A 21,649-nucleotide genomic window follows, 5' to 3' on the forward strand; every position below is an offset into this window, starting at 1 on the left:
CTAACATAGCATAACTGAGTTTGCATCCCTTCACAAAGTCCATCATTTTGTGAAAATCTTCAGAAGCCGGAATCTCCTTGTTTACAAGAGCTACGAAATTGTTTTTCTCATAGATGAATCCAGACTGAGACATAATTTTGACTACTGGTGCCATTGTTAAGGTGAGGAAATTTGCAAAGCGAGAGAGAATATTTTCTTTGGAGAAGAAGAGAGTTAGAAAAATTGCTTTGAGAATGATAAAAGAAAAGAATGAAAATGTATTAGTTTTTATACATCTCAGAAATAAACTGTCAAAAGTAATAAAGTAAAATAAAGTAACCAATCAAAACACTACAAGAAAAAAGTCCATAGACATCGCTTTTTGACCGATGTCTATGCTGTTTTCCAACTGATGTTGATGTCGGTGATGTCTATTCTAGACATCGGTGAATACCCGATGTCTATACTCGATTAGACATCGATTTTAGTTAAAAAAATAGATGTCTATGTGTTGATTATTTACATAAAATGCTATAAATAAATAAATTAATAACTAAATTACACCTAATTAAACATGTTAAACATATCATGAGCTATCTTTTTTGTCACAAAAACATCGATTTTCATGAAAAACACTGATGTCTATGTGATGATTTTTTACAAAAAATGCTATAACAAAATTATATAATAACTAAATTACAACTATTAAAACATATTAAACATATATTGAGCTATGTTTTTTGTCACAAAAACATCGATAATTTTGACAGAGGTGATGTAAAATGACATATTAAACATCGGTTTCTTTAATGAAAGGTGATGTCTAATTTAGCGTATAGACATCAGTGTTTTCTAGAATGAAGTGATGTATATGTATCATTTAGACTTGAACATGTTAGTCTTTAACATCAGTTGTTTGCCTAAAACTGATGTACATTGTGTTTTTTGACATCAGTTTTATTTGGTTAAAAGTGATGTTTATAATGTTACTTGACATCAGTTTTATCTTAAACAAAGTGATTTCTATGTTTCATTTAGACTTGAACCTGGATTTCTTTGACATCGGTTTTTTACCTTAAAGTGATGTATATTATCTTTTTTGACATCAGCTTTTCTGAATTGAAAGTGATGTGTAAGAAGTTTATAGACCAAATTGTGTAAAGTTTTACATCACCAATTGTGTAATTATTGTCTGAGAACGTCAACCAAAATAGTAAAACATATGATCTGAAATCTAAACTATTACATTCTCGCTTCTAAACATATGCAGCACGGAAGGTTGATAAAAGTTGTGGTTACTGATGTCTAATTGAAGTTGGTGAAATCCTTGATAGCTTTGGGAGGAAGAATCGACATCTGGTATTTCTTATTTACACCAGAGCCTTTGGTGATCAGCGTACGGGTAGTGCATAGTAATTGGAGACTTCGTTTGCTGGAATGCGATAGTAGGCCAGTTAGTATGGTGGGAACCATAGCAGCAATGTCATACGCTTCTGCTGCTTCTTCCTGAGTGCATATTAAATAGTCATAGTGAAAACTGAATGAGATCGCGAGAGAGTATTCTTAATTAGACCACACACACATTCTCCCTAATATAAATGCATTTCTGATAAGCATGATTCAATCAGTACAGGGGATAAGAACTAAAGGATTATTATTCATGGAGCTCTAAACGATTGAAAGAATGCAACACACATGTAAAATTTCTTTATTACAAAATATTCTCCCTGTTTGTGCAACAACTGTTTAAATTCCAACAGTCTCCTCCTTAAAGAACACATATCTTAACTTACTACTTTGAGAAAAGAAAAGCACACGTTGTTCTGCTAAGAAAGGTCTTTATTACTGAATATTCTCTCCATTTACACCTTTTTAAATTCCTAAAGTTTCCTCCTTAAACAACACATATATCAGCTTACTCTTTTGAGCAAAGGAACAATACATATAGACAAAAAAAAAGGCAAACCGCACCCGTTCTTTTGCTCAGGAAGGTCTTCTACAAATTCTTGCTTCCACGAACTAACATCCATTGATTATTCCAAATTCACAAACAGAAGCTCCCTTAACACAGAGGAAAACCAAACATCATGATCACGAGGAACTTTATTAGTTATAAGAGGCTAAGAGCCATAGGTTAATTGACAGTTCACCGGTAAATGTGATAGTTGGGACTATACATGCAGCTTTCAGCAAACTTGACCATATCTTCTGGAGGAAGACGTGTTGCCAAGCCTGTGAGACATCAAATTTGTTATGTTTTAGGATGGCAAATAGATGGACAATAGATAAATCTATGATACAAAAGATACTAACCAAGATCATATGCTTTAGCAGCAACTTTAGCTGCAATGTTAGCGGATATTGTTCTGATATTAGAAAATGGTGGGAATGTCATTCCCTTATCATAGTGTTCCTGTGTTACTTGACAGGCCAAAGCTTCAGCTGTTTAAAAAAATTCACAGATAATAAGCTTTTACGCACTCAGCTGACATAGTATGCGTCTAGTTATCAAACAATTATGGTTCATACTTAGCAATTTATAGTTCAGTAGTCAGCATTATTAATAGGAAGAATTATGGTATATTTAGAACATGTAATTCCATGGTCCTATAAATGGAGTGTCAGTACTTACAAGCTGCAAGAAGCATCTCATCGTGCATGCGGATTGCACCAGACATAACCAAACCAAGTCCAAGTCCAGGAAGGATATATGCGTTATTTGCCTTTAAAATAAAGAGAACCCAAACATCTCAGTCATTTATGCTTATATAATTTTTTCTAACTAATACTGATATAAAATGTACAAGATAAATTTATAGAACCTGGCCAGGAATGAAAAGTTGGTCATTGTATTTCACAGGGTCAAATGGACTTCCACTGGCAAACACTACGCGGCCCTGTATTAAGGAATAAGGTTTTGTTGGTTCAATGAGTTTCTTTGAAGTAAATAACATCAACTAATGTTGGATACATATCAATATATCATGGAGGGAAGAAAAACATCTTTTGTTTACCTCAGACCAGTTATAAGCTTCTTCAGCAGTGCACTCAGCTTGAGAGGTTGGGTTTGAGAGAGCCATAATAAGAGGTTTCTGCATTTCGTCGGCTCATGAACTTACATACATGTATATAAAAATATGTTATATTGAGATACATGCCAAGGGGGAGGAAGGACCTTATTGAAAGAAGCCATAGCCTCTACAACTTCTTTAGTGAATGTCTTCCCCTGTCCTGATGTTCCAATCAAGACTGTTGGCTTCATAGCCTATAGTAACTCGAAACCAAATTAGAGATCAGAAATCAAACAAGAGACCAGGACGACAATCTTTGATGACTGACTGCAGGGAATACTACGAGTCTACTGTATACAAGAACAGTTGAATTGTTATTTTAGTTTATTGAACCTCATTTATATGTGTGTTCATGGTTCTACTGGTTCTCATTTATTTATTGGTTCTCACTTGATCAAAACCCACCTTTTTAAATATTTTGCCTTTTCTGTGAGTTAGCAAATCAGGGCTCTAAAATCATTTTTAAGATTATTATCTAGAATCATGTTAGATTTAAGGAAAAGATAAGAAAACTAGATATAAGTAATTATAAAGAGGCCTAAGCGACAGATGTGTTAAAAAACAACAGTCAGCAAGACTGTTGTTTAACAACAGTCTTTTGTGTGCTCACTATAAAATTTTAATAACCATCTTTTGTCTTGTTCTATTTACAAGTTATATTGCAACTCCTCTTCATTCTTTAACAACCAATTTACTGAATCTTCACATAAGATAGATAAGGAAGCTTTGCATTAACAACCATGCTAGATTAGCCAAACCTAAAGTCTACTAAAACTAATTTACACGTATACAAGTAGACAAATAATTTGAAGGGCAGGGGCGAACCCACAACATACCAAAACTTTCATTACTTGTCGATCCCCTCCTTTAAGAGAATCAAGATACTGGAACTTCTCATATTTCCTGTTGATTACTGCCAAGCACCAATGTGCTTCTTTGTGGATAGGGACAAATATCTGAAATTAATAATGATGATAAGAAATATTGTCAGCATCCCAACTATAATAGGGTAACAATAATTAACACACACACAAATTACTTTTTCACATTCAATGAGACTGTATCCCAACTTCCTTTGAGTAGTCCATCTTCTGACTAATTTATAATCATAACCACTTCCCCCACCTATCAACTGAGATCACATATAAAAAAATTTATCAAAACAAATAGGACGCGTAGAGCAGAAAGAAAGATCCAACACCAAAAGAAAAATATATCAGTCAACTCTAGTAGGAACCTTAATTAAATAGGAAATAAAACAAGTAATATTTATATAGGAATAAATTAATAGTCATTATATAAAGAAGTAGCAATACTGCAATCAAGTCAAAAAACTATGAGAATTTTGGCAGCATGACACCAACTTAGCCGTCTAAAACTTAAGGCTAACTGACTTTTACTAATTGTTGACGTTTGAAACACCAGGACAGGGGACTATATGTGTAAATACAATAGTCATAATTCCATCTCTTCTCATTCGGATGATGGTTCTTGAAGAAAGACCCTTTATATAAATATAAAGAAGCAAAGCAAACACTACAAGAAGTGACAAATAAACTAAGTTAATAATAGTAGCATGTCTTGCCAATTGTGGTAGTTGCAATACATTGAAGTTCAAATCATACTTAATAATCTAACTTGTTTTATAGTTTAAGATATGAATAGTACTTCTTTATAAGTTTAAAAGGTGAACCAGTCTAACCAACAAGGTCTAAACTACCACAAACCTGCTAATGGCAAATTGGCAATATACCTAGAAAGGAAAGGCAAGAAAAAGTATATACCAGTTACATTTTTGTGGACATTAAAAAATTATTCTTTTTTTCAGTTGGCTTCAGTACTTGGAAAGAGCACATCAAATTTCCATCAACGCTCATCATTGCACCAGCATTATCAAATTCACCGCAATAGTTGGGAGCGGAAAATATGGTAACAAGCTGTCTTTCAGCAAAGAATTCATAACCATCCTCCACAACCTGCACAAGCATAACGTCAAGTCATCAACTCCGGTGCAAATTAATTATTGAAAAAGAGAAAATTATTGGTTTTACCTGATGAGCACGACAAACAAGGTCCAAGTCATGCTTCGCTAAGAACTCTGACATCTTATCAGGGCCAAAGGTGAATGATACTCCTCTATCATTCAATCCCCATCCCTTGACATCATTACTGGGATCTGACCAAAGTAAATCATAGAGCAAACCTGTGTCAGGTATAGCAGTTGGACGTGGCAGGTTTTTGATCTGATCCAAATTGTTAAGATCAGGGGACAGACCACCATACATGCACAATATCTTATCATCAACAACAGCAGCCACAGGAAGACAGTTGAAACAGTCAGTAAAGGTTTTCCATAGTTTAACATTGAATCGGCGCTTACATTCATCATAAAATCCATATATTCTATTGATAGAGGCGCATTCATGGTTTCCCCTAAGAAGAAAAAAGTTATTCGAATACTTAATTTTATAAGCAAGCAAGAGCCATATCGTTTCTAAACTTTATTTTCCACGGTCCACATAATCCCCTAAAAACAGATAATTTGATTGAGGAGGAAAGCCACCATATTCAAAGAGTCGTAACAAATCACTATACTGCCCATGGATGTCACCTGAAATGCAAACGAGTATACATTATATATTTTCAGCAAGCACAAATCTTAGTATTAAGTGAACCATAGCAGTCTTGTGTAGCAGAAAATTTAAAAAAATATAAACAAAAAAGCCAGACATTGAAGTGTAAAGTGTAAATAGCTTCACCTTTTATCCAAATCAAAGGTACAAGCCTTAAATTGCACACATTACATATAACATTTTACAGTTATTGCTACAATTCAATTTGATGTTGTAGAGCTAAATCAAGAGATGAAATCTATAACAAGCACCAAGCACCAAATCAAAACATTTAAAACCTAATCATATCCGTAATAAAATAATAGATCAACATTTATAACGAGCAAAATAAGATAAACAACACTAAATCAAATCACAAATCACAACTAAAGCAAAAAAAATGAGGATTGAAGTTAAAAAATACCATGTAATCAGTAGAGATGAAAAGATCGTTAACTTTACACAATTTACAAAAATAAAATAAAAATAAAAATACAAATGAACAACCAAAAACACCCAAATTACCTAAAGCTCTAAATCTTTTTCTCAGATTAGGTCCTGTATATAACAAGAAGAAAAGTATTAGCAACAAATTTAGACACTAAATTAATAAAAAAAATAAGGGTTTCGAATTAGAAAAAACCCCAATTTACAAAATTAGGGTTTTGAATTCAAAAATCCTCAACTTTTAAAACTGGTCTTCATGCAGAGAAGACCAGTTCGATTCAAGTAGATACAACACTTACCGAAGTAGAGAGGTTAACTGAAAGAGGTTTAACGGAGAGATTGGGAGCGGAGAGAGGTTCAGACAGAGAGAGAGAGAGGTTCCAGAGACAGGTTCGAGACAGAGAGGTTCGAGAGAGAGAGAGGTTCGAGAGATTGTGATGGTGAGATGATGGCCGGAGTTCAGAGAGATTGTGAGGGGAGAGAGGTTTGATCGAAAGAGAGAGAGAGGTTCGAGAGAGAGAGGGAGGTGAGAGAGAGAGAGAGGGAGGTTCGAGAGAGTGAGAGAGACTATTTTTTAGTTTTTAGTTTTAATTTTTTAGTTTTTTGTTTTGATTTTGTATCTGAAGATTAATTTGGGGGGAACCAAAATTTGGTTAAGGGGGGAGAATTTTGGGATGGGGGGAATTTAGAACTAAAACTGAATGAAAATTTGACTAAGGGGGGAAAGAAAAGGTGGGCATGAAATTATTTTTTTTTAGTGAATTTTAGACATTGGTTTAATTATAACCGATGTCTACAAAGAACAAAGACATCACAAAAACACGGGGTGATGTCAATATTTCTTTTAACGTCAGTGGCAAAGTTAACCGATGTCTAATGTGTGATGTCTATTGACATTATTCTTGTAGTGAAATGGCCTAAAATAACCATTTAAAATAAAATAAACCGTCAAAATTATATCAATTATCCGTCGTGACATACTTACAGACTGTAAGTATATACGATGGATAATGTTCAGTACTTTTAACGGCTGGGATGTAGACAATTCGATAGATGAGGATAAAGCAATTATCCGTCGGGTATAAAATAATCCAAAAAAGTAATTGATTTTTTACTAAGTTATTCTATTTCGACGGATGATCAAACTCAATGGATAATGAGCATCCGTCGAGATGTGAATTTGACTTAGCCAAAATTTCATCTAAAATAGAAAAATAAATTAAGTTTCTGGCTGCATTATAACTTGCAAAATAATCAGAAGCAATTTAAGAATAATTAAGCATACCTAACTCACTTACCAACCTAGAAAAGGTGGATTCATCAAGTGACTTGATAAAGATATCTGCAAGTTGCTTCTCACTTCGAATAAAATGAAGTTCCACAGTACCATTCATCACATGTTCCCTAATGAAGTGGTACTTGATTTCTATGTGCTTTGTTCTTGAATGTTGTACCGTATTTTTAGTGATGGTAATTGCACTTGTGTTATCACAGAAAATATGAATTCTTTCCACTTGTAGACCATAGTCCAACAGTTGGTTTTTCATCCATAAAATCTGTGCACAGCAACTATCAGCAACAATATATTCAGCTTCATCTGTAGAAGTAGATTCTGAATTTTGCTTTTTACTGAACCAGGATACAAGCTTATTTCTTAGAAATCGACAGGTCCTGTTGTACTTTCTCTCTCTATTTTAAAACCTGCATAATCTGCATCTGAATAACCAGTTAGATTAAAACCAGAATCTCTAGGGTACCAAATGCCAAGTTTTGGTGTTCCCTTGAGATATCTGAAAATTCTCTTAATAGCTACTAAGTGAGATTCTCTAGGATCAGCCTGAAATTTAGCACAAAGATAATTAGCAAATATTATATCTGGCCTACTAGCTGTTAAGTACAGAAGTGAGCCAACCATGCCTCTATAGCTTGAAATATCCACATACTTTTCAGTAGTGTTTAAGTCAAGCTTAGTTGCAGTGGCCATGCGAGTTTTTGCAGATGTGCAATCCATTAGATCAAACTACCATAAAAGATCATAAATATATTTGGTTTGACTAATGAATATTCCATCACTAACTTGCTTAACTTGTAAGCCAAGAAAGTAAGTTAGTTCTCCCATCATGCTCATTTCATACTTACTTTGCATCAATTTGGCAAACTTTTTGCAAAGTTTTTTATCTGTAGAGCCAAATATAATATCATCTGCATAAATTTGAACAAGTATACTAGAGCCATTAACATTTCTAAATAATAAAGTTTTGTCAACAGTACCTCTTGTGATGTGATTTTTTAAGAGAAACTTTGACAAAGTATCATACCAGGCTCTAGGTGCTTGCTTCAACCCATAAAGTGCTTTCAAAAGATAGTAGACAGATTCTGGAAAATTTGGATCTAAAAAACCAGGAGGCTGACTAACATAGACTTCCTCCTCCAAATCTCCATTCAGAAAGGCACTTTTGACATCCATTTGATAGACTTTGAAATTGGCATGTGCTACATAGGCTAACAAAATTCTGATGGCTTCAAGTCTTGCAACAGGAGCAAAAGTTTCATCAAAATCTATTCCTTCTTGTTGACAATAGCCCTTAGTAACCAATCTAGCTTTGTTCCTGACAACTATGCCATTTTCATCCATCTTGTTTCTGAATACCCACTTGGTGTCAATTGGATTCTTTCCTTTAGGCTTGGGTACCAGCTTCCATACTTTGTTCCTTTCAAATTGGTTTAGCTATTCCTGCATAGCTAAAAACCAATCAGGATCCAACAGAGCTTCTTCTACCTTCTTTGGTTTTTCCTTAGAAAGAAAGTTGCTATATAGACATTCTTCTTGAGTTAATTTCCTTGTTTGAACTCTAGAGGATGCATCACCAATAATGAGCTCAAAAGGGTGATCTCTAGTCCATTTTCTCTGTTGTGGTAGATTAGCTCTAGATGTAGAGGCCTCATTGTTTTTTTGATGTGTGACTGAGTTTTGATTATAAGAAACTCCCCCTGAGTTTATGGATCTTTGACTTAAAGATGGAGTTCTTTCAGTAAGTGATCTATTTTGACTCTCAGTTTCTCTTGTTGTTCTGACGGATGATGCACTTTGTATCTCGACGGATGAAGTTGATTGTCTACCGACGGATGAAGCGCTATGTAAGTCGACAGATGTTGAGTTATTTGCTTCATTAGGTGTAGATTTTTTGTGCATTATCCTTAGCCACTATTTCTTGATAACTTTCATCATCACTGTCATCACTAACCATTTCAACATTATTGAATTTGAGGCTTTCACGGAAATCTCCTTCTTGTAGTCCTTCAATCTTTTTATCATCAAACACAACATGTACCGATTCCATAACAATGTTGGTTCTTAGATTGTAGACTCTATATGCTTTTCTAACAACATATCCAACAAAAATTCCTTCATCTTCTTTGGCATCAAACTTTCCATGTTGATCAGTTTGATTTCTTAAGATATAACATTTACAGCCAAAGACATGTAAGAAATTTAGAGTTGGCTTCCTATTCTTGAACAATTGGTAGGGTGTCATGCATTTTGCTTGATTAACCAAAGAAATATTCTGAGTGTAGCATGTAATATTCATAGCTTCAGCACAAAAATATGTTGGTAACTTTGATTCTTCTAGCATTGTTCTTGCAGCTTCAATAAGAGATCTGTTTTTCCTTTCCACCACTCCATTTTTTTGTGGAGTTCTAGCTGCCGAAAACTCATGCATAATCCCATTCTCTTCACAAAATGATCTCATCGCAGAATTCTTGAACTCAGTTCCATTGTCACTCTTGATTCTTCTTACTTTGAAGTCAGGATGATTGTTGACTTGCCTTATGTGATTGATGATGAATTCACTAGCTTCATCTTTGGACTTTAGAAAATATGTCCAAGAGAACTTTGAGAAATCATCTACAATTACTAGGCAATATCTTTTCCTTGAAATGGACAACACATTACTGGTCCAAACAAATCCATGTACAACAGTCACAAAGGTTCTTCAATTGTTGAATCAAGCTTCTTTCTGAATGATGCTTTAATCTGCTTTCCTTACTGGAAGGAATCACACAATCCATCCTTAGTAAACTCCACTTGAGTAATACCTCTGACCAATTATTTCTTGACTAGCTCATTCATGGTCTTGAAGTTTAGATGGGACAGCTTCTTGTGCCATAGCCAATTTTCATCTTGACTTGCTTTACTGAGAAGACAAGTTACTGAGTCTGCATTTGATGAGTTGAAATCAGCTAGGTACACATTTCCTTTTATCACTCCAGTGAGAAGCACTTTGTTGTTCTTTTTATTGGTCACAACACAGGCTTCTGAATTAAAAGTGACTGAGTTGCCCTTATCACAGAGCTGGCTGATACTCAACAAATTATGCTTCAGTCCATCCACTCGTGAAACCTCTTCAAGGATAACATTCTCCTTTGAAATCAAGCCATATCCCATAGTATAACCCTGTTGTCATCTCCAAAAGTGATACTTGGGCCAGCTCTTTCCTTGAACTCAGTGAGCAAGGTAGAATCTCCAGTCATGTGCCTTGAGTAACCACTGTCTAGATACCAAAGATCCTTTCTATTTTCCTGATTGCTTGATGAACTTGTTTCTGTTTCATCTGACTTGACCATTAGGGCTAGATTAACATAGTTGATTTTTTCATCTTCATCCAGTCCATCTGTAGCCCAGTCATTCTCATGTGTGATGAAAGCCCGTTCCTTTTGCTTGAGCAACTCAAAGTATTTCTGCTTATAGTTAACAGGCTCAAACTTCTTTTTGCTGGAATCAAACTTTCTACACTCACTAGAAAAATGACATGCGAAGCCATATTTGAAACATTTGAATTTTGACTTATCAACCATGTTTCTGTTTGGCTTGGCTGCTCCAAAATTCTTCTTGAATTTAATCTTGGAAAATATCCTGGATAAGAATGCTAGATGCTCATCAATATCATCCATGTCATCTTGGCTCAACTGTTCTTCATTTTCATCTACCAACCCTTTACCCTTGCTTTCACAGACCTTTGATGTAGATTCAACAGCTTCCACCTTCACCTCTTTCTCCTTTTCCAACTCAGCAACAAGTGCAATGGATCCCCCCTTCTTCCTTTCTTTTTCAATTCTTTCATCTTGCTCTATTTCAAGCTCATAGGTTTTCAGGATGCCATATAGTCTCTCCAAGGTGAACTCCTTGTAATCTTATGAATTTCTCAATGATACTGTCATTGGCTTCCACTTCTTTGGAAGAGATTTAAGGAACTTGAGGTTAGAGTCTTTTGTCTGATAGACTCTTTCATGCAGTTTTAGAGCATTCAGTAGTTTCTGAAACCTACTAAAAATATCAGTGAGTGACTCACTTTCTTCACAGTGAAAATGCTCATATTGCTGAAATATGATTTGCATCTTGTTCTCCCTTACTTGCTCAGTACCATCACAAATAATTTATATTGTGTCCCAAACCTCTTTGGCTGTTTTACAGTTAATGATGTTATCAAACATATCACCATCAACACCATTAAACAGTATGTTCATGGCCTTCTTATTTTCCTAACCTGTTCAATGTCTGGATCAGACCATTCATGCCTAGGTTTTGGAACTGATGGTTCATTCCTTGTAGCATCTCTCATAGGGACATGAGGACCTCTTTCAATGCAGTCCACATAGGCTTCACCTTGAGAGAGGAGATGTAGGTGCATCTTCACCTTCCAGTGATGATAGTTGTCTTTGTCCAGAAATGAAATCTTTACTCCAACATCCTTCTTATTCATCTTGTTGATTTGTTATGATCTTTACACTCTTTATACTTCAAGAGCTTGCTTTGATACCAGTTGTTATTCCCTAACAATACAACAAGAATTACAAAAGGGGGGTTGAATATAATTCTGGCTACTTTTGAGATTTTAAAAATGTTCTAACTTAATATATATAACAGTGTTTGATTTGTTGTAATGCAGAATGAAGGAGTAATAGAAATCAAAACACTAAGTAATAAAACACAAGGTTTAAAACTTTCTGGTGGATTTGAAAGTATCCACCAGATATATATATATATTAGATTGATAACTCTGTGATACTTTGAATAGAAAATAGCTTCTTTACAATTGAACAAACAAACTATAGAGAAATTCTTAACAAGTACAAATTTATTTATCTCTCTAAAAAATGTGCTTGCTTAGTTAATTGTTCTACTTGATACATTTGGTTTATATATCACCAAGTTACATGACAGTAAGACAAGATAATAAAACAAAATACATCTAGTCTAATATCATGCTATAACATTACTCTATCCAACATCTTTGAATATCTTCACATTTGCATGGAAATGGTAATGCTTCTTTGTTCTCAAAATCCTGCTTAACAGGCTGCCGCATTCCTTTTGCAAACACCTGACGCATGTGACTGTGTTATCACTATCAACAGCTATTTTGAATATGATCATCCGTCAGGATTATGTTGATCATCCGTCGGGAGCCTTGTAGATCATCCGTCGGGAGTCTATCTGTCACTTGACTCTATTTCACTTATACAGAATAACAAGACATCTCATATTTATAATTAGCCAACCTTTTCTTCGTATCAATCTAGTAGCCAACATGACTTAGAGAATCCTACATAATCTACTAGGCTAAAACATGTTATTTGCAGAAATGTGCTACAATACTTATTTTTTTACATAAGCTACACTCTCGATGGATGTCAAATTGTCATCCGTCGGGACTATATTAGAACATCCATCGAGAGCTAAAAAAATCACAAAGTTAAATCTACTAAGGTGTTTTTTTTAACTTATCATCAAGTTCACAACATATTCCTAACAAAGCGCCATAACACGGATGTCACAGAAATAACATTGTGTGGCATTGTCATCATGCGAGGCAGAGTTCATGGCTGCCAGAGCGGCAGCATGCCAAGCTATATAGATTCAAAACCTTCTTGGTCAAATTACATCTGAATGTATGGGTCATGTTGTGATGTGTATAGACAATAAATCAGCCATAGACTTGGCGAAAAATCCAATGTTTCACGAGAGAAGTAAGCACATAGATGTGCGTTATCATTTCATTTGAGAATGTGTGGAACGCGGATAAGTAATCTTGAAGCACGTGAGTAGCAGCAAGCAGGGAGCAGATATAATGACTAAAGCCATGGTTAAGATTAAGTTTAAGAGTATGAGAAAGCTACTGGGAGCTAAAAATTTGCTTGGACATGTTTAAGCTTAAAGGGGGGATTGTTGGATATTTGTAATCTCAAACATGTTAAGTTTCATTTAAATTTGTTAACATCTAGTAATTTTAGTTGTTTGAAGTAGTCAGCAGATTGTTAGTCATGTTTTAGGAGTCATGAATAAGTTGAGTTGTGGTAGAGAGAGTTTAGGTGTTAGTTGGAATCATGTCCTGGTTTTTAGGATCAGTTGTTTGAGTCATTTCCATTATATATATATTGCACTTCCAGAAATAAACAAGCAGCTTTCACAGGCATATGTGTTTTGCTTTTTCCATTTTATACTAAACATTTAATATATATATATATATATATAGCATATACATTAACTATAACCTTCTTGTTTACGCGGCATTGCACGTGTATGCATCACAAATCTGCAGGAGAACTACGTACATTGCTATCTATAGTACTGCTTTTTACACTTGGTAACAACCGTCGAGCAACCGTGAATTTCATGAATAGTGTTCCGGTAGAGGTCTTGACCTTTTCAAGGGAGTTCAGAATTTTGACTCCTGCCTTGTACCGTAAAAAAAGTCTGAAATAAGTAAATATAACTGTAACAGCTTAAAAGTGGATAAATTATATAGGTCTGTGATTATTCAACAAACAATATAGTCTAGCTATCCCTTGGTGCATGGCGAGCTATCTGTGGTAGGATGTTTGTTTGCGGTTCATCGTGTAGCAGCTTGGATCTACTATATTTCTTCTTCTTCGGTGGTTAGTGTTGTTTCGTTTTCGTCAATTCACTTTCTAGAGTGTGTTTTTTTTACTAATAGAAAAAACATGGATGAATAGTACTACTACTGTACTGTACATATGTTAATTAAGTGTTGCACACATAGCGAGGGGGTCCGATATCTTATTATATAATGATGGTCAAAGGCCAAGTTCAGTTCATAATTTCACCGATTTTCTAAGCTGATTATTAGATTTCTTATTTATAAAATAAATTATATCTTACAAATTCAATTTCATTGATAGTAGATCAGAAATAGACAGGAATATTCACATTTTATTTACATTTCATATTTTGGATTTGATTTTTTTTTCTTATTTTTATTTATTTAAACTTATATAAAATATTAATCTAATTATTTGGAAAAAAATATCCTAAAATTATGTTTGAATTAACAAAACCAAAAACCTGTTAAATAATGTAAAACGCTTAAACTTCTTAGTTTAAATCTCATGTAATCATATTCTTCAAGACATGGGCCTGTTTGGCCATAGCTTATAAGTCAGTTATTGACTTATAAGCCCGTGAGTATCTATCGAGTAGTGTTTGTGTATCTAACTTATAAGTCGGATTTTCAACTTATAAGCTGATAAGTTTAATGTTAGACACGACATATTTTTTATCAACTTATTTTGATTTTTTATGTTTTTTATTAACTTTAATTTAAAAAAATATATCTTTAAATGTTAATCTAATCTAAAATTCGTAAAATAATATGATTATTTTTAAAAATTATTTATTTGATTTATTATAAATGAAATTATCTAAACACTTATATAATTTATAAGTATTTATCTATTTATCACTTATAAGTTACTTATTCATTTTAAATCATAAATTATTTATTTTAAGATTTCCTAAACGGGCACATCATATCACTCATTTTTTAAGGTCCACTTACTTTCGAAAAGTTGATTAAGTTTTCTTTAATAAAGCTGCATGTTATCGTATTCTTCTCCGACACTATCTTGAAATTCATGTTAATTTTTTTGATATTTTTCCTCCTCGTAATCAAAACTGAAGTGGATGCGATACAATTGACATATTCCTGAAGACAGTTAGTTACTCATAGATGAAGTTGTCCTGCTAGTTATAGCATGATGTCTGATAACTCTGTTTCTTCCCCAGTCTTCTTCTCTCTCACTCGAGCTCGAGCCCGGTCCACGTGGCAGATGACGCGTGGTTATGCTGTTATGTGGGGGCTTCTGCAAAACAAAATTGAAGGGGGGGCTGTGTCCCCGCGGTAACTCTGGTGTGAGAATAAGAATGAGGTTTCTTGAAGAAGAAGAAAAGAGAAGAATGAGCTATTTAAAAATATATGTATAGTGGCGTCTGTATATGTGTATATAGCACACAATATTTTCCAACCCCTAAAACCCTTTTCTTGGGGCCTTTTATAGGCCCCCAAATTTAGGGTTTTAGGGGTTTGTACATCTTCATCCTAACCCTTGATGATTCTTGGTTGGTGAGTGATTCGATAATTCAGATGGGAAGTGGGGCCCGACTGTCCTTTTGCAACTGGGGTGACCTGAGATTTATACCCATGGACGGCTGAGATGTAGTGGTTCCATTTCTGGTAACATGAGACAGTTAACATTTTTGTCAATTACCACGTGTCCCGGGGATCCCCGGGGACCACCCCAGTTTGGGCATGGGGTGTCCCTTACTTGGGCTTTTTGTAATATTTCATTTGGGCCTGATTACTTATGGCCTATCATTGGCCTCCCACTCCCTTATATGGGTTTTCCCGGATGGGGAAGTACTGTTCTTTTCCGGAATTGTGCTTTGATTTATGGCTCTTGACCCCGGGGTTTTGTTGGGTGCAAGTCCCCGGGGCTGTGTTTGGGTAGGCCCTTGTTTTTTGTAACTTGAATTTTTTTTGGCATTTTTTCTTTGATTTATGGCCCCTAACCCCGTGGTGTTGTTAGGTACAACTCCCCGAGGTTGTGTTTGGGTAGGCCCTTTGAATTTTGTAATTGGATTTTTTTTTGCATTTTTCCATTGATTTATGGCCCCTAACCCCGGGGTGTTGTTAGGTACAAGTCCCCGGGGTTGTGTTTGGGTAGGCCCTTTGATTTTTGTAACTTGAATTTTTTTTGCATTTTTTTTATTTATGGACCCTAACCCCGAGGTATTGTTAGGTAGAAGTCCCTGGGGTTGTGTTTGGGTAGGCCCTTTGATATTTGTAACTTAGAATTTTTTTTTGCATTTTTCCTTTGATTTATGGCCCCTAAACCCGGGGAGTTGTTAGGTACAAGTCCCCGGTGTTGTGTTTGGGTAGGCCCTTTGATTTTTGTAACTTGGAATATTTTTGCATTTTTCCTTTGATTTATGGCCCCTAACCCTGGGGTGTGGTTAGGTACAAGTCGCCGGGGTTATGTTTGGGTAGGTCCTTTAATTTGACCGGCTGGGTACGGACGTGACTGGTGTACAGCATTTTGGCATTTTTTCCTGGGTGTCAGGCGGTGATTGAGTTTCTTGTAGGAATATATGTATATATATACATGTATATCAAACGTTGCAGTTTCCCCCTCTTTTTCTCCTTAAAAGACGCACTTGTTAAATAATTACAGAGATGTAATCATTAATTGTTGTGGTTATTATTCGGACGCACATGATCGTGCCATGTGTCCTGAACAAACAGACACGATTGTTCGGTAGTTGAGTGGGTTTTTACCCCACTCTTGCCTATAAATACCCGTTTTTTCTCATTTCTTTGTTCTTTACGCAATCACAAACATCAAATACTCTCTGGCCTTTTTCTTGAAGGCAAATTTTGAGATTCTTGCTCTTTGAAGCCGCTTTATTTCTCCTGCTCTCTTGTAAGTGTTTGAACTTTTCTTCTTGTTTTGATGTATCATATTTGCCTTTAATTTGATGAGTAGGGTAGTGGAACTCTTATTTCGAATGCATCTTGTTCTTTTTTACATGTAGCTGCTGGTTTATTTGTGGGTTTTGACATTTGATATGTAAAACTGCTTTTCGTGTTTACAGTTTTGGTTTGATAATTTTTGGTGTAATGTTGCATAAAATTGGGTTTGTTTTACGGGATTTTGTTTGTATGAGAAGGGGGTTTAAATTTGGAAGAACTGGGTTTGTGTTTGCTGTTCGTGGTTGCTTTATGGTGTTCTAGTTGTAAGTATATACGTATGTATAGGCTGTATAACATGTTTTGGTGGTTTTGATTTTGAAGTTATTTTTTTCTGAATTGCTTAAGTTTCTCCCCCTTTTTATGCTCCCGAAATGTCATAGACTCCGGGGTTACATGGTTAGGAAAGTGAGAGTGGAACAATTAGCTGACCTTGAATGTAGGTCTGCCCGTCCTATTTTTTAGGGTTACCCAAAACCTCTTCTAGTGACTTTTCCCCGGACCCAGATAACATGCCTCCCCGTTGTCAGCCTATAATTGAGGAGTTTCCCACTTTCCTTTTAAACCCTCGGCAGACTTTGGGTAGAAGGGACGGGTCTTGGGTGGATATAGACCATTATTTCGTTCAGACACGGGAAAATAGTTCCCCCCGCGATTATTACTTTATGGACCTCTCTACTACTTATAGGCTCGTGGGGAAGGAGCCTTATGATAGGGCCCGAATAGATGAGCTTTTCTATAATGCTCCGGGGACCGGCTATGTTCATGCTCCCCGTCATCCTGATCTTGACATATAAACCCACGAGCAGATAGATGATCTTGTTAAGGCAGTATTTCACTTCGGGGAAGAGATGGAGTGGAGGTGGCCCGAACCTCATGAGAGGGTTTATCATTGATCAGTGGGGGGGGTTGGGTAGCTATTCCTTTAGAGCACCTACATAGTATGAGGCATAACCTTCACCAGTTCACGAAATCCCTTTTTCGTGATGTCTACGGGATTTCCTTTACCCAGCTGGGCCCAAACTCGATTAAGTGGATTTCCTGGTTCCTCACCTGCTGTCATGTGAAAAACTACTTGCCCACCTTCAAACTCTTCCACTATCTCTTCAAGATTAAGAAGTCTACCCTTCCTCCCCTATATGAGTTTACCTTTAACATAAATGGCTGTGGATTCCCTGCTGATGCCAAGAGTTTGCATGTTTTTATGTTGAATTCGCTCTGGGGCTGGCATCAAGAGTTTATCTTCGTCCGGGGTGGGGACCTGGAGTTTATGCCTGTGTATGAAAATGTTCTTAAAAATAACAGGTTCTCAACCGAGCGGTTCAGGGGAGCTGCCTTGGCGAGATGTATGACTTTGTCGTGGCTCTGGGGGCTCAATGGACTGGGGACACCTTCTTAGATAACCAAACATTATTTAATGTTGGATGTAAGTGTTTCATTATATGTAGCCTTCCATTATGTTTTTTTCTAATATGTACTTGTGCTTCTGCGACCTTTATTCTCTAAACTGTTCTTCCACTATGCAGGTCTTCCGTTGCTCAACCCCTTTCATCACGCAATATCGCAGCAATTCAAGGACTTGGCTGGTAGGTTTAAGAAGATTGGTGGTGCTGTGCAACTTGATTCAGGAAAGAAGAAGGTTGGGGGTGTAGGCAGCGGCTTGCAAGTCCGGGACACCGATTGGCCCGGGAACACTATAAGACAGACTGTTCCGAAGAGGTCTGCTCCTGTTGACCCTGAGCCCGAAGAGGTAGAAAATCTGGAGCTGGAGGAAGAGGAAGTTGGTGATTTAAACCCTCGCAAGAAGAAGGCTTCTGAATGTGTTGCTGGTGAATCTGGGACCCCGCAGCGGAGGAGGGTGACCACCCTGACTCCGACAAAGGAGGAGAGCTAGAAGCTCGTGCAGGAGGAGGCCATAAAGAACCTCCTGGCCCGGTTGACTCTTGATGACCGCCGGAGCGAGATGTTTGACAATTATGCCACCCCCGCGGACTTTGAGGTTTATGCGAAGGAGGATGTTGATACCTCCTTGGATCACCTTGTTCGGGACGTCTCGAAGGTTTGTGTATTTTGTTATTTGCGCATTTCCTTTTCTCCCTTATATTTTTATTGAGCTTTTTTGCTTTATTGCTTTCAGGCTAGTACCCGGATCAACGGCTGCTATACCATCATCCACAATTATCGGGTGAGGGTGGCTAAGACAAAAACCACCGTGAAGGAGTTGGCTGAGGAGTGGGAAAGGTTCAACAAGTATCGGGATGCTAAGGAGAAAGAGTCCTGAGAGCACAAGAAGGCCCTCACGGAGGAGGCGAAAGTGCGGGAGGAAGCAAAAGTGCGGGAGGAAGCTACGCAGGCTGTCGGGTCCCTCCGGGCGGAGGTTGAGAACCTGAAGAAGGAGCTTACTGCTAGGCCTCAGGAAGAGGAAGTTTTTGTTGCCTTCCGTGGCACTCCTGCCTACTACGAGGAGCTCAACAACAAAATTTTTGAGAAGGTGAACATATGCTAGGACATTGCCTCCTCGTATCTGGCTGAGAACCCGGGTGATGACATGGATGGGTTTATAGAGCTATACCTTGTTGAGGAGATCCATCACGAGGGAGCTAAGACTGCTGGAGAGGGTACTTTCGGGGCGCAGCCACCTCCTCCTCCCGAAGAAGGTCGTGAGATGACTCCCCCTCCTCCCGAGAATTGATCTATGATGATCCAGGCCTCGTGCCTTGTAATTTCCTTTCTACTTTGTTTTTCTTTAAAACTGAGCCCTTGTGGCTTCTAGACTGAATATTTGCTTTGGTTTGAATTTGATCCGGGGTTGGTTTGCCTCGAAAACACATGTAAATATATTTCCCTTTCCTGTAATTTTTCTCACAGTTTTCACTAAGTGCTTTACTAGTTTTATCCGTACACATGGTTTGTGTATTCGTCTCCGGGATGGGGTTAAAAACTTTTAATTGAATAAAAATTTGTGCATGTGGGTGTGCGAACAATAATCGTAATATAATAATAGTAGCATTATACTAGTTTGAACATGCATGACATTTTCCATTACAAAATAGGTATCACATGTCGATTACATTTTGGATAAGGTGAATACAAATTTGCATTTCTTATTATTCAACAAAAACTATGTAGCTATGCACACCTTTCTACTGATAGAACTTTTGAGGCGGGCTCCATGCCAGGTGTTCGGGACCTCGGTTCCATTGAGATAATTTAATTTGTAGGTCCCCGGACGGAGCACTTCTTTGACTATGTAGGGCCCTTCCTAGTTAGGCTATAGCTTTCCTTGATTTGTTGGGTCTGAAGCTTCGGTGTACCGGAGTACTAAATCGCCTGCTTCATGCTCCCTTATATTGGCCTTTTTCCCGAAGTAGAGCTTCATCTTTTCCTTGTAACCTTTCATCTTTTACACAGCCAGGTCTCGTACCTCATCAAGGAGCTCCAGGTTAGTTCTAAGCCCTTCAATTTTTGAGATTTCCTTAAAATTAGCGACTCTGTGCGATGGTGATCCGGTTTCAACTGGTAGTCGGGCTTCGGTGACGTAGGCAAGCTTGAAAGGGGTTTCCCCGGTTCTTTTCCTGGGGGTGGTCTTGTAGGACCAAAAGACTTTCGGGTGTTCATCTGGTCAGGTCTTTTTAGACTCTTCCAACCTTTTCTATAAACCCCAGAGTATGGTCCTGTTGGTTACCTCCACTTGTCCATTCCCCTGGGGGTGTGCTATGGATGCTTTTTTGTGCTTGATGCCCAGCTCCCTTAGGTATGCTTCAAAATCAGACCCGACAAACTGTGGGCCGATGTCTGAGACCAAAACCACTGGGATCCCGAACCTCATCACGATTAAATCCATAAATTTAATGTAATCTTGCTAATTGATCATCCTCATAGCTTTGTCTTCTTCCCATTTAGTCATGTAATCAATGGCTACAAGGACGTAGTGGAGGTCTCCTTTTGCCCGGGGGAAGGGGCCCATGATGTCTATACCCCAAATGGTAAAAAATATCGAAGAAAGCATGGATGCCGGTAGGCTCGGGCTCTGCTTGGGGACATTGCTGAATTTCTGGCATTGAGTGCAATTCTTAATATAGGCAACGACATCAGAGTGGATTTTAGGCCAGTAATATCCTTGTCTGATGATCTTGTAGGACAGAGCTTCGGCTGCTAGGTGATCTCCACAAATACCTTCATGGACTTTCCGGAGACAGTAGTCTGCTTCTTCTGGTTCTACACATTTCAGAGTGGGTGCTGAGAAAGTTCTTCTGTACAACTGATTATTCTCCAGGAATAAGCGGGCGGCCTTGTGCTTCTGGTACTTGGCTTTATTCTGGTCTTTCGGGTGTTTTCCGTCTCTCAAATATGCTATGAAGGTTGTCATCCAGTTATTTGGGCTGCTGATGCATAAGATCTCTATCTTTTTAGTACTTGGAGTCGGCAATTCCTCAAAGTAGACCGAGGAATTTAGGTCCGAGGAATTTTGTACCAGTTTGGAGAGCTCATCAACTTTGCAGTTTTTTTCTCAGTTGATCTGCAAAATGGTGGTGTCGGGGATGTATTCTAGGAGACCCCTAACCATGGTCTGGTATTAGGCCAGCTTTTTGTCCTTAGTGACGTACTCACCACTCGTCTGTTTGATGACTATCTGGGAGTCACCGTGTACAACCAGGCTCTTCACTCTAAGGGACTTTGCTAACCTGAGTCCAGACAACATGGCTTCATACTC

General features: G+C 37.2%; 3 protein-coding genes across 3 annotated transcripts; all 3 read right to left on the bottom strand.

Annotated features, from left to right (window-relative positions):
* Positions 1-2,125: 2,125 nt before the first annotated feature.
* Positions 2,126-3,241, bottom strand: LOC141720978 (NADP-dependent malic enzyme-like). The gene is made up of 6 exons (XM_074523696.1): positions 3,155-3,241; positions 2,994-3,071; positions 2,802-2,876; positions 2,612-2,702; positions 2,293-2,421; positions 2,126-2,211 (listed from the first exon to the last, which is right to left on the bottom strand). The coding sequence occupies exons 1-6, from the start codon at positions 3,239-3,241 to the stop codon at positions 2,126-2,128; spliced, it is 546 nt and encodes a 181-aa protein (XP_074379797.1).
* Positions 3,242-4,790: 1,549 nt separating this feature from the next.
* On the bottom strand, positions 4,791-5,492 carry LOC141720984 (serine/threonine-protein phosphatase PP1 isozyme 4-like). The gene is made up of 2 exons (XM_074523707.1): positions 5,102-5,492; positions 4,791-5,026 (listed from the first exon to the last, which is right to left on the bottom strand). Exons 1-2 carry the CDS (start codon positions 5,333-5,335, stop codon positions 4,838-4,840), a joined length of 423 nt encoding a protein of 140 aa, XP_074379808.1. The 5' UTR covers positions 5,336-5,492; the 3' UTR covers positions 4,791-4,837.
* A 15,305-nt stretch (positions 5,493-20,797) lies between these two features.
* Positions 20,798-21,304, bottom strand: LOC141707476 (uncharacterized). The gene has a single exon (XM_074510661.1). It carries the CDS (start codon positions 21,302-21,304, stop codon positions 20,798-20,800), a length of 507 nt encoding a protein of 168 aa, XP_074366762.1.
* Between the last annotated feature and the right edge of the window lie 345 nt (positions 21,305-21,649).

This window comes from Apium graveolens, chromosome 1, assembly GCF_009905375.1.
Source record: "Apium graveolens cultivar Ventura chromosome 1, ASM990537v1, whole genome shotgun sequence".
In the NCBI taxonomy this organism is placed as follows: domain Eukaryota; kingdom Viridiplantae; phylum Streptophyta; class Magnoliopsida; order Apiales; family Apiaceae; genus Apium; species Apium graveolens.